The sequence below is a fragment of the Amblyomma mixtum genome, chromosome 7 (genome assembly GCF_055824585.1).
Source record: "Amblyomma mixtum isolate Tamu chromosome 7, ASM5582458v1, whole genome shotgun sequence".
NCBI classification, from domain to species: Eukaryota; Metazoa; Arthropoda; class Arachnida; order Ixodida; family Ixodidae; genus Amblyomma; species Amblyomma mixtum.
In genome coordinates this window covers 9581311-9594501 of record NC_143018.1, presented here as the reverse complement: position 1 = coordinate 9594501, position 13191 = coordinate 9581311, and the positions used below count along the sequence as shown (strand labels likewise).

Below are 13191 nucleotides of genomic sequence, written 5' to 3'. Positions count from 1 at the left end.
AAAAGCTCTCTGCCATAAAAAAGAGAGAGAAAGGAATTTTAATGAGGGAAAGGTGGAGAGGTCGGCCGGTGGTAACATGGCCCTGGCCTGCTACTCCACACAGGGGAAAGGGAAGAGGAGGAAAAGGAAAGTGCGAATGAAGGCTGATGATGGCATAATACAATGAGTTTCTCAGGTGATGTCTACACACACACACACCACACACACCACACTGGCTGGCATTCGCATCGCGGTGAGTAGACGCACATAAAACTCATAAAACTGGTGTCAGCAATACAAACACCGACACATGTCATTAACCATGTAGGTTGTGCACAGGCGGTCACAGACGAGTATCCAGGCCTGTTTCACACATGCTTCTCAAAGCTGGAACGATCTAGCTGAAAGGACTGCAATCAGTCTTTTGACAGAGCGTTGTGCTTTGAATAAACATTCATTCATTCATTCATTCATTCATTCATTCATTCATTCATTCATTCATTCATTCATTCATTCATTCATTCATTCATTCATTCATTGTCTTTTATGCCTAACCGCGGTCGATCGAATGCTTCAGTTTTCCTACAATACTAAATAAACAATGGCTTATCAAACGACACAGCCTCTCTCCCCCCGGCATCCCGTCAGGCACCTTGGACGACGAGAGATTTTCACACGCAGTAGCAGCCAATCTATGTACATTTATTTACATGGGCAGCAGAGCGACAGTCGCCGGTGGCAAGCACGCCACACGCAAACGCTTTCAATACGGCGTGCAACGCAGGGGCAGCGACCAGAGATGGCACGATGCGCTTAAAAGCTGTCTATTGCTCTTTTCTGCACAGCACGTAGCGAAAGCGGGGAAACGCTGAATCAAAAACCACCTCTTCCTTCAGTTGGCAAGGTCGAACAGGCGTGCCACTTATGCCTGACGGTACCGCTAGGCGACACACAGATGTGGCCATGCATGGTCCTGCCAGCATTTCTATTCGCAGTTTTTTTCGCGATTTGTGGTCCAGACAGTCCGCCTGGAGTTCCCGGCAAACGGTTGTGGTGGTTTTTCGGGACCTAATTGTCCTAGAATATTTCTACGAGCAACAAACAGCCAAACGCATACTTGCATCAAAAATATCTGCAACGCTAAACTATTGCCGGGCAGTTTAAGTCTTCAGTAAAACTTGGCGCTTGGCTAGTTGGAAAGATATACTTTTAAAATGAAATAGCGGCGCTCAAACGACCTCAGGACTACGCAAAGACGAGAAGACATACATCGACGCTTCGTGTCGTCTGCGGTCGGTTGTGCTTCGCTATTTTTACTCTAAAAGTCTGTATGTTTGCTCCCAGGTGTCGCGACAATACGTAAGTTCCCAAATCTGGAATCGGTCATATTTTTATATATGTACGGCCTACGCTGAGTTCCACTGTTTTGCGTGCCCAGACTCGTGCCGCTCGTGCGTCGCAAGTCGTACTGAGAGGGCTCGCGCGCGCAGGCTTGGACGCCGGCTTGCATCGGGGGCGTCTTCTGGGCCACGTCGTCAGCGGCTGGTGCGTGCAGACTCGGCTACAGTGCGGGGGAATTCGAGACCGTAGTTGCGCTGTGGGGCGGTTGCAGAGCCGAGATGGGCGGTGGCGACGACCCGGGGAGCTGGGCATGAAAGAGACGCAAGTCGTCACACGAGGGTGTCAGAGCTCATGAATCATGGAAGCGGCGAGAATGTGGTAAAAGAAAGCCCTTGGCACCTGCTGCGGCTGGTCGCTGGAAGTTGATTTATTTTGGTACGTACTGCGGTCCCGTGAAAACAAACAGGTCAGAAAATACATTGACGACACACACTTGACAGTGCTGTGGAATACACATATATAAACGGAAACGATGCACTTGGTTAAGAAACGAGGCAGGCCAAAGGTGACGCACACTGATTCCACGACTTTTCAAAATCTGAAAAAACGCACATTCGACTGCGAAAGAAATGAACACAACACAACAGTGGATCAAGTTTCAGAGTGATAATCAGTACTGAAACATGGAATGGTAAACCGTACTTAGATACGGAAGCGTCACCTATAGGAGCTCCATGGTCAAGGTGCATGTTTTGTGGCACCTGGCAACGAGAATACTGCAGTACAGTCTTTGTCAAAAGTAACCAGGCCGCATGGTTTTGCTTCTCAGTCGTATATTTAAACTATTCTGCCAGCCCTCAAGCTCTAAATCTCTGCATGGTAAGGAGAACCCGTGTCCTCAACTTCAAATACCTTTTGAACCTTAGGGAAAGCCGTAAAGGCTCTACTATACAAATGAGAAGCAAACCATGCAGCCTGGTTACTTTTGACAAAGACACCATTGCACTTGCCACCGTGTCTCGCAAGGATATGTTGGCCGCCGCTCAATGTGGCCAGCACAATTAGCTCCAATTGTTTCACCAAAGTTTGCTACAGCAGGAGCCTTCCAATGCTTCTGTGCTATATCAAGCACTTAGCCAAGCGAAGCGCACTATAATGCACAAGTCTCCGCGCGCAGGAGATGCAAATATCATGTTCTTATCTCCTTTTGATAGTAGATGCACGCTACCTCATACGTTTGCACACCAATCTGCGCTAGTTTACATGTTTACGAGGGCAATAGACAGTTTTAGCGTAGCCGGACAGCAGTACGACAGATACGCTAACGCGTTGCCGTTGCTAGCATTGCCAGGTTTGCCTAGGCGCATTTGCCGTTCGGTAGTACAGTTGCTACAGTTACCGTGTTTACCGTACGGCGGTGCTAAGAAATTCAGCGTCCGCCGTGGCGGCTTGGTGGATATATCGTTCAGCCTATGGACGCGGAATTGAACCCCGGTCGGCCGCGACAGCGGTACTGTTTTCATGGAGGCGAAATGTAATAAAAGCCCAAGTTTCCGAGAGCTAATGTATTAAGTTTGAATAAACACGTTCAGTTAATATATTGCTTTATAATGCATTGTTTTCTTTCATTTAGATTGGATGTGATAACATAGTCACACCTTAATAATATTCAGTCAAGCAGAAATAGCTTTACGTATTATTGCCAATTAATCTTACGCTGAACACACTGACCCTTTGTTTTAAAAGTATGCCATAAGGGAACTTCACGACATTTTACGCTGGTAACAATCGCTGACTTGCACCAAAATATTCCCTCCTACAGGCTGCAGTACATGCCGCACAGAAATTCGGAACGGTAAGACTAATTATAGCAACCAAATGCTTGAAAATAATTTACCAGGATTGTTAAAACTACTCGTAATAAAATAGGCATTGATGTCCGCGATATGAACCCCTCAGAATTCAAGTATTTCGTAGCTTTCTGTATACATTTACCAAACGTCAATGCATACGTGTGTCTTGAGTGCGCTTTCACTATGTTTACTTGATATTATTTATTCCGGAAAAAGCAACCTGTGCCCACCCCATGCTCTTTATTTATGTGCTTAGTCCACTTGTGAAGCTACTGAAGCACCTTTTAAATGCAAGAGAGAGAGAGAGAAGTGGTAGAGGAAAGGCAGGTAGGTTAACAGAATGTTCCGTTTGGCTACCCTCCAATGCTTCTCTACCTGTAAAAAGGGTCTGGGGCTCAAGGTGCACATTAGCAGTTTTTATCTCGGCCTCCTTTAACACATGTGAATCCAAATCGATAAAGAAAGAAAGAAAGAAAGGAAGAAAGTAAGGAATAAATAAATAAATAAATAAGGAAAGAAAGAAAGGAAGGAAGAAAGAAAGAAAGAAGGAAAGAAAGAAAGAAAGAAAGAAAGAAAGAAAGAAAGAAAGAAAGAAAGAAAGAAAGAAAGAAAGGAAGAAAGAAAGAAAGAAAGAAAGAAAGAAAGAAAGAAAGAAAGAAAGAAAGAAAGAAAGAAAGAAGTTTTCTCGTCCCGTATACCACCGCTGTACTGCTTATTTATACGGGTAATACAGCATAGAACAGAACTCTGACGCAGAAGAATGTTCATGTGCGCGACCGATCAGCTGGCGAAGCGTGATGCAGCTGTGCCTCGTTGATACGGGCAGTTTGGTTCCCGAACATAAAACGAGTTCGATCCCGGCCGCGGTGGCTGAATTTCGATGGAGGCGCAATGCTATCCCGTGTACTGTGGGATGTCAGGGCACGTTAAAGAACCCCAGGTTGTCGAATTTTCCTGAGCCCTCCACTACGGCGTCCCTCACAGACTCAGTCGCTTTGGGGCGTTAAACGCCAATACACCTTAACCATAAAGCGAGTCGTGCATAATATTAAATCCCCCAATAAAAGAAAAAAAAAAACATTCAGTAAGAAAAAATACGCTTTTTTATTATAAGCAGCTTTTGAACATAGCAGTATGCAGAAGCGGAAATTAGACAAACTCTTGCGGACTTCATGCGTATTAATTATCCCGGCCGCCGTTGTATTTTCATATCAATGTGGCACATGGAAGGCGGGTCGACCTGGCCCTTCGGCACGCAAGAACATATACCAGCAAAATAACAAAAGACCGTCACTGAGCTATTTTGCTTTCGCACTTCATATTACTGGAGCTCTGCACTCAAAATACAGGAGAGGAAGCATGGGAAGGAGTTACAGGGCAGTCTAATTTTTGTTCTCATCGCTGCCCACAGCAACGCGACAGAAATACGTAAGATCCAATGAGCAGAGTGGATTATTACATCGACCACCGCCCGATCGGCGAGGTTCCAGACGAACGAGTCGCAAATGCCCTGAAAACGTTAGGTCCCACAAAAATTGTCCACAAATTCAGCTGCCAACGGCGCTCTGCATTGAATTTTTATTCTTAGTTAAAGTTCTATAGCTCTTTCTGGCTATGTTGACGTTTGTCCGGATGCAAAACACGCATTTCTCGGAGCAAGCTGAGAAACTTGCATTTAAAGATTTACTCGTCACTTCAGTCAAACTTGTGAGGTCTACAGCAAAAATGACTCCGTGATTACCGTATTGAAGTCAATAGAGGTGTAGCGTAGCCTCTGGGATTCGCGTTTGAAAAAACTGTCGACGCATAACAGTTTGCTTCCGAAATCGGCCGGTGATGGCGGCACCCGTATGTCGTTTCTTAGCATTTGCTAGCTTACAAAAGCTCCGTTTTCGGTGAGAGTGGTCTCTTTGTCTTTATGATGCGGTAATCTGTCGATGCAATCTGTCCGCAGTGTTGCATTAGCGGGGCTAGACTGTATATCCTAAAGAGGCGATAGCCATTGCTACGGGCACTCAGTTGCGCTCGTCGAGCTACGTGAATACCACGCTAGATTTGTTGTGGAGTGATGGTGTTCCCGAGTCCGCGTCGCTGTCCACGCTCCGTGCCGCACAGCAATCTGCCAGATGGGCGCACACCGTAACGGAACTACTCCGCCACGAAGCACGTGAAATGAGGAAATGGCGGACGTGACGTGAGTGCCCCGACTGCTGCTGTTAGTCGACCGGTGTCGTCGTCGGCAGAGCGCTTTCCTCGTAATTAGATGCTGTTCACGTGTCTGCGAATGCGGTCGGTCGGGCGTCCTTGACCGACGACGAAGAGATAACATTCGAAAGCGGAGTGTGACAGTCACGAGAAGGGCATCCTGAAGTGGACTCGAAGGGGAAACAAAACAATATGAAACAGAACAAAAGAAAACTACAAAGCCTCCGAGGACAGGCGCAATTGTCGCTACGCAGCGACAAGTGTTTATACGCCTGTCATTTTCTTCCTGACGTGGTCGTCTCGACTTGGGCATGCACAGCAGCAACAAAATGCGATGACCAAAAAGAATGGAATCAGCGCCGTCCATGTTTTTTCTTCGGCCTACTTCGTCTTTACGCTTTGCTGCTGCATGCAGCCAAGCATGCAACAACTATGGCTGCGCTTTCCACATTACTGCCGCTCCCGTGGCAATATGGGTGCCCGCAAGAGGGGAAAGTAGACAGAGGGAAATACCTTCACCAAGTTTAGGGGAGAGGGGGAGAGAGAGCGAGCGGGTGGTATTAACGTAAGTGAGCAGTAACAGCTTTCGCTGATTAAAGCGCTAAGCCGGTAAGCTTCGTTCTGCAAGCTTATTAGCTGCGGATCCCGGAGGCTATAGGCTACACCGTTACTTCCTTGAGACAGTGATCACGGAGTCCTTTTCGGTGTGGACGTTAGGAATTTGAATGGAGTGGCGAGGAAATCTCTAAACCCAATTTTCTCAGCAATAAATGTGCCTTTTGCTGCCGGTTAAGCAGCAACGACGGCCAGAGAGAGCTACAGAAACGATTTTTACTGATAACAAAAATGGCCATGCTCAGAAATGGGAAATCTTTAGCGGCTAGGTGACGTGCATATGCGGTCACCTAACACGACGGACCAGGTTTGGATCTTGCTACTCGCGCCAGCCCTTTCACCGTCATCAGACCAGCTGAGTCCGACACATGTGACCTCGAATCGCTCCTGCTTTGATCCCGGCGTGTCCGCGTTATTCCAGCTAGTTTTCTAATTTTGTCACTCCATTAGACTCTCAACCAACCCCAGTTGTGTTCCCACTTACTCGGTACACCCACTCCACAGACCACCGGTCCTCAGTTCCTTGTTTTAAATTACCTGCACATGACCACATCTTCGTTATCAGCTCAAATATCTTATCACTTTCTGCAAACTGGGAAGAAAATATAAAAACCGAAAATCTCTTATCATGAACGCCACGGGTGGGATGTGCAGAGTTGTCTCAGCGATATAGTGCCGTTAGCGAAAGCGACAATCGGACAAAAGCCAGTGCTAAATAGAACAATGAGGCTCTCTGCAACAGTTTTTCTGAAGGAGTATCCATCCATGGAAATTTCTCAACTCGAGATAAAAAGCCTACTTGAGCATCCCTTCTTTTTTTTCTGTTTTATACTGCGTCGAAGGCACCCACTCGTGGTTCCCGAGTTAAAGTGGCAGAAGACCAGAGAGAAGAACGGGTTGGCAGACAATCTTCGCCGGCGTGTTAATAACCCGGCACTAAGTAAGCAGTCTGGCTGGCTATGACGTCCCTCATTGCCTGAGTCGCTTTGGGACGTTAAGCCATCACCATAAACCAAACCAAATCACCACCGCTGCAAAGAACTGTCGCTGTATCTCACGTTACGCATCTGCAGTCGTCCAGTGATTCTGGTCAGATGTTTCGGGGAGTAATGATTCAGTAGCATCGCATCTGCTTCGTTCCGGGTCGCTCTGGGTGCCGCACTGCATCTCACTGATGCAGCCGTGAGCAGGGAAGGAACAGCGCAATGCTGTTGTTATAATAACCGCACCGACACGCGACCAGGGAATGAACGTTTCTTCATTTATTTTTTTTTGCGAATCTGACTTTTGGACGTTAAGAAAGACACGCACCAGTGAGCTCAGGTGCCACAACCATGACCATATTAAACTTTTGCTTCCTCCTGCTGAGTGCGGACTTTTAATTCGTTTAATTGTCCCATCGCGGTGTCTGTAGAGACATCCACAGACACGATACGAACGCGCTAGACGCGCTGCTGGCAGTTTTATGTAGAAGGCTGCGGGTGTCTCTCATAAGAGGATGAACCTGGCTGGCACGTGCGCAGCACTTCTACGGGAGAACTGGAACCCTGACTTCGGGATAATTGCAGGCAGGCGCAGGAGTTTTGGAGCCACCTGTTTCAGAGACCTCAATACGAAAGCGGGGTGCCTCTTGATGATAATGATAACAATTATTGAATTCTGACGTGCCAGCCCAAAGGACGGCAATCCGCAGTGGCATGCAGCTCCGGATTAATTTCGCCCAGATAGGGACGTGCACCGGGATCTCAATGCTCGGGCCTTTTTTACACTTCGTCTCCGTCACTCAGGTAAAAAGACTTGAGTGTTCGGTCTAGGGAACTGCCCCGAAAATAGTTTTCCTTGCCTGCGTTGGAATATGGCGGCCATTGCTGGGGTTTACCCAGAGACCTCCTTCGCAATAGCGGAACTCCGTTGCCATTGAAGAAGAGCGGAGAAAAGTTTATTGCGAGGAAGGATAGACACAGAGGTTGGAGGTAATATTGTGGTAATACAACCAGCTACTCACTGAGCCATAGTCACTGGGCCAGTGTGGCTTGTAAAAGGGCCGGCTAAGAAATATGCGTGCTGAGCGTCAAGCGTCGGGTTATTTATACGACTCCGGACGACGGGAGGGGAGAAGGTTAGCGGCCAGGGCTGCCGGCCGCACGCACGGTGGACACACAATCTGGTCGTAACCGGGGCTGACCGACAGCAGCACCCACCTCGAGCGGGAAAGGCACAGCAGCGTCGGCAGCGGCGGGTACAGCGCGTCCAGGAGGAGGCAGGCGGGCGACGGCGCCATCTTCCCGGCCTAGACGACGGCGCAGCAGGCCGGCAACAGGCTCCACGGAGGCGCCCCCGCCGCCCGCTGGTGCCTGCGCGTCGGGGACGTGGTCGCCTCCGCCGCCGTCGCGGCTGCGCCTTGCGGCTGCTGAAGCTCGCTGGCCGCGACGGTGCTGCTGCCGGGAGGCGGTCCGATGGCCGCCGCCAGCGCCGCGGAGACCAGTCGCGCTGCCAGCCGGGCCTCGGCCCTCAGCTGACGCCGGGCACCGGCCAGGGCATCGCGCACCAGGCGACCTGCCAGCGGCTCCCACAGCCGCAGCTCGTCCGGCATTGCGGACGGGCCCCCGGCCGGCCAGCCCCCCACGGCGGCCCGCAGCTGATCGATTCGGAGGACGCCTCGGCGGCCGCGGCTCGACCGTGGCGGCGCTGCCGTCAGACCTCGGGTCTAGAGGCGCCTGATCCCCTTAGTCGCGGTGCCTCGCCTCTGGAAATAGACCATTTCTTGCGGACAATTTTTTGAGTTCGCAGTTGTGCGCGCCATCTCTGATCTGCTGTTTTAAACGTTATTGCAGGTTTCAACACTACAAAATTTGATGAGTAGTTTATATTACTGCCGAAAGGACACTCGCCCATCGCAAGTTTTCACATATGGATCCAATGAGCGTGTCACTTTTTGAGCACAGGGTTTTCAGGGAGTTCTGCGGCTGGGGCTATGAAATAGCTCTGCCCCGTCGTCTCTCAAAAATACAGAGGGGAAAAAGGGTTGCGGGTGGGGTGGATAGTGAGCCGGGGTTCCGCGCAATCCGTTCGCGACGCGTTTATAAAAGATTCACGGCGCCTCTCGTGCAGAACACGGAGCTGACACGCGCAGGCGTGGTGCGTTTAGCGGTGCCTCTCGCGTGCGGCGCGTTTCCATCGACCGCGTGCACGGATATTACGATGTTCCGGCCGTCGGGAGGTGCGGTGATCCGAAAGTTTCCTTTTTTAGAGAGCTCCTCCTTGGCGCTCGTCCCCTCCTGCGCTGTATTGACATGTCGTACGGAAATAACCGAAGCTGATCCGGGCCTTGCGCTAACAAGCGGCGAAGAAAACATTTTGAGCTGGAAATGAAAATTAAACCGTTCGCTACAACGGCGTAGAGACAACGGCCACGAATAGGGAGAAGGGAATAAGGGGCGAAGTCCTCAGGTAGCATCGAACATTATTTAATATCACAAAACTGATGATGGTGAGTTTTTATGGCGCTAGATCATTTGGCCAAACAGCACCATTGCACAAGATGTTTTTCGTTATAGTAGTATCATAAAACTGTGGTAGCTGGTGTAACGTAAGATGACACATTGGAGCCCTGTGCCATTGTTAAAAATAAGAATGTCATATGCTAATTCGTAAGCATTAGTTGAACTCTGGGCCTCTGCGTAACGTTCAGACGAAACATGCTTATTTCCGATGCTGTGCATGGTCCAAGTCACTTGTAAACTATTAAAAATTTTCTAAACATTAAGGAGATTCCGCGAACTAAGCAATTCACCTCTTGCTGAATTGTTCACATACATTTTTTTCACGGGCGCTATAGAAATTTGAAACGCCGTTGCATTTCAATCAATCAATCAATCAATCAATCAATCAATCAATCAATCAATCAATCAATCAATCAATCAATCAATCAATCAATAACACGCATTCAGTCAGTCACTCAATTAATTCATAGCCCTACTCGTGCTACGCCTTTGAAAATTTTCGGAATCTGATTTATAGCTTAGAGGTTTTACTGTGCGTTTCCTTGTGCGTTCATAGTATGCTATATGTTGTTACCATTTGTTTGTGCATTTTTGTCTCCTGTCATAGCGTCGCGCGAGGTTGCAGCATGTAAAAATAAATAAATAAATGAAATATAATAGTGTTGAAATCATAACTAGCAAATAGTTCATTAAGCATATTTTAAGCAATGAGTCCCAAAATTTTCCTACTCTCCGTACGTTAATGATGTTCATCAACTAGCAAAATCTCGGACAGTAACTGCCATACATTGCATGCACAGCCCCTAATTTCGCTTCACAACTTAACCTTTATTACCATTTCACCAGTGTAACTTGTGGGACGCCCTTCAAAGCTGGCTATGTGTGTTAGAGCCCATGGTACCCGCTGGCAGGTGACTTTATGCGTTGCATGGGCTAGACTTGCGCTCTATTTTAGAGTTAATGTGTCCCCCTCGTTGCTCGTTGCAGTGCTGATTGATGTTGTGTGCTTTCACAATTCACGGGTCTGCGCGTACAGGGTTACTTGGCCATTTTAGCTATAGTTTGCATATATGCCTTTTAAATGTTCAATTAAGGATAGTTAAAAGATTATTCTGAAGTTTTTATGTAACGTTTCACAAAGCTTAGAAATATAGGCGGACATTAAGAGAAATGTGTTGATGTCTGACGAAAAACTAACACTCCTGTAACGTATCGGGGAGATCTGGGTTCGTACAGGCACTAACTGCCAAAAAGCTCAAGCAGAATAGCGAAAGTTACCGTGAAGTCCGAGCCGTGAGTCGCTGTGACGAATAAAGGAAAAAGAAATCATCGTAAACAGCGGCTGTTATAATGATAGGTTCTGCTTGCTTATTTCGTCTCTCGTAACATTTCGCTCTTCGTGCTCAGATACGTCGCCACACGCCACACCACGTGTGCTTCCGCCGCTATACCATGCGTGGCGCCTCGCACGGAGTCGTTGCATGTACTGGGTACCACTTGTAGGGTCTAAATGGAACCAACGTGCTTTTCAGCAGTGACGTCAGCGGTGGCGTTTATGGTGGCGGCTCTGACTCAAGTCACGCGAGTGCTTCAGAGGTTTCCACAGTCGCAGAAAAAAAAAAGAGAGAGAGAAAAGACGCTCCGCGTCTGCGACATCCGACAGTCCTCCGGCTTCTCCCGGCTGCGCGTCCTGGCGTTCGCTGGGGCCTTCGCTTCGACTGCCGTGTGTGTTGCTACGGGAAGTGGCAGCTGACCGCGTCGTGCCACTCTCTTGGCAACATTAGTTAAGGGTAGGGCCCGTACACCCAAGGTACGGTCAAAGTAGTTCAAATTTGTGGGTTTGTGTGTGGGCACAGGCCACCAACCACCGCGGGTTCGGGCTTCGCGCGAGCCAAGGGCCCCGATCAGCCGTCACCACACACACCCTGGGGAACCGCTGCGGCGCACTCAACCTCCGCTGGGAGGAGAGCGATTCGCCGCAAAGAAATACGCCTCCAAGTTCACAAAGGAGACGTTTATTGACGTTATCCTCCAGCAGGTACTCACACACTCAATAGCCACCCCGTCCCGGGGTCGCGCGAGGAGCAAGGCTCCGCTACGCGCACGAAGCGACTAGAACAATGCGCGCCGCTAGCACGCCGCTGCAGGAGAATGTCCCCGCGGCCGTGCTGTGATCTCTCTCTCGTGTCGACCGTTGGGCCGGTTGCGAGAGAGAGTGGGCAATCAACGCAAGGTACGCCTTTCGGAGGTCGCTGGACCCCGCTGGACAGGCTCGAGCCGCTGCAGGTCAGAGGACCCGTGTTGGCGAGCTCGAGCATGCACTAATCTGAACAGCAAAGCCGGCGCGGACAAACAGTAGAGTACGCACCTTACGCGTCTCGGGGCAGTCTCTGTCAGACAGAGTCTGTCTGGGCTCCGCTCGTACGATCGCGCAGCGCGCGGTCGCCCAAGCAGGTCCCGAAATCCCACCAAAAGGCGCCAATGGCCAAGGCCAGTGGGAAGCCGGGGCGGAGCTGTGGCCGAATGGCAGTGATTAGTCACCCAGCCTCCTCTCCATCGCCTGAGGCGGCAGAAAGGGAAAGAGGAGAACAACGCGGGACACCGGCAACAGCCGCGCAAAGGCAACGGCGGGAGGCCAGGATTCCCACGAATTCACCGTCTTCGTTGAAAAAGCTGCACAGTGTGCACAGAGTTTCCTTGAACAGATATTAGGATTGTGGGGTGAAAAAGAGCACTGGACCTAAGCGCGTTAACGCAGCTTCAGTTGCGCTCAAAGGTCTCGTTTCTACGCATAACTTGTTCACAGAGCTTCTAAATATTAACTAGTTGAAAAGCTGGCAGCCCTGCAGGTCAACCATCAAGGACGCCCTAGGCATGTCGTGAAGAAGTTCACACTGACATTTGGTGGCTTCTTCACTCTTCTACGTATTGGATATTTCTGGATGTTCCGTTTCATTTTCGTTGATGGTGCGCCTTGTGGCAGTGTAGCTATCCAGCTATGCAGGCAGCTCATTTGAAGCATTCGAAGGCATTTGACTCGATGTGAGATAACTATACAGTGTCTGGTGCCTGCTGGGCCTGAAGTCCGTTTGCCCCATCGCTTGGAGCCGTTTATGCAGCACGATTGCGGCTGCTTCATTCCCTTTGCTGCACTTCCTACCAAAGTCCGCCACCTGCAGCAAAAGCAGCAGTGCGGCCTTAAACATGCCTGGACCGGCTGCACAAGCCGAGAGTCGGACGGTATCGGCATCACTGCACGTCGAGTGCCCCGTAGCCTGCAGCCCTCTAAAATGCGGGGCGTTCGAGTGTCTCCAAAGTGGAGGCTTCCAAGAACGCTGCCGAGATCGCGGACCGGCCCGACGCGGCACTCGTAAAGAGAAAGAGATCGCACGGCGGCGTCTCTCGAGCCGGGCTTTGGCGCGCGCACTTCCGGGGTCGCTGCTCCGGTGTGTAGTACGGGCCGACACAAATGGCCCTTGCACTGGCGACCGGCGACGCGTCGTGATGTAGGCATGATACCGCGCTAGGAGTAAACATTGAACCCAGTATCTGTAGTGCCTGTATGCAGGCATCGAAAACGTCGAACAGTAGTTCGTAATTTCCAGCATTTCGTCAATATTCTGTCCGCCACATTGCATAAATGTGAAAAATAAAAATGCGTATACTTGTAAGTAAAAGCTATATACTGCTCCGGT

The 13191-nt window shown here is 49.7% G+C and overlaps 1 protein-coding gene across 1 annotated transcript; it reads right to left on the bottom strand.

The window, feature by feature from the left end:
* Window positions 1–660: 660 nt before the first annotated feature.
* LOC149334947 (uncharacterized) lies at window positions 661–8673 on the bottom strand. The gene is made up of 2 exons (XM_089553706.1): window positions 8195–8673; window positions 661–1624 (listed from the first exon to the last, which is right to left on the bottom strand). The coding sequence occupies exon 1, from the start codon at window positions 8584–8586 to the stop codon at window positions 8284–8286; it is 303 nt and encodes a 100-aa protein (XP_089409832.1). The 5' UTR covers window positions 8587–8673; the 3' UTR covers window positions 661–1624; window positions 8195–8283.
* Between the last annotated feature and the right edge of the window lie 4518 nt (window positions 8674–13191).

Bases quoted from the DNA above. Each gene is read 5' to 3' on its own strand.
- LOC149334947 (XM_089553706.1), bottom strand. From the start codon at position 8,586: ATGCCGGACGAGCTGCGGCTGTGGGAGCCGCTGGCAGGTCGCCTGGTG.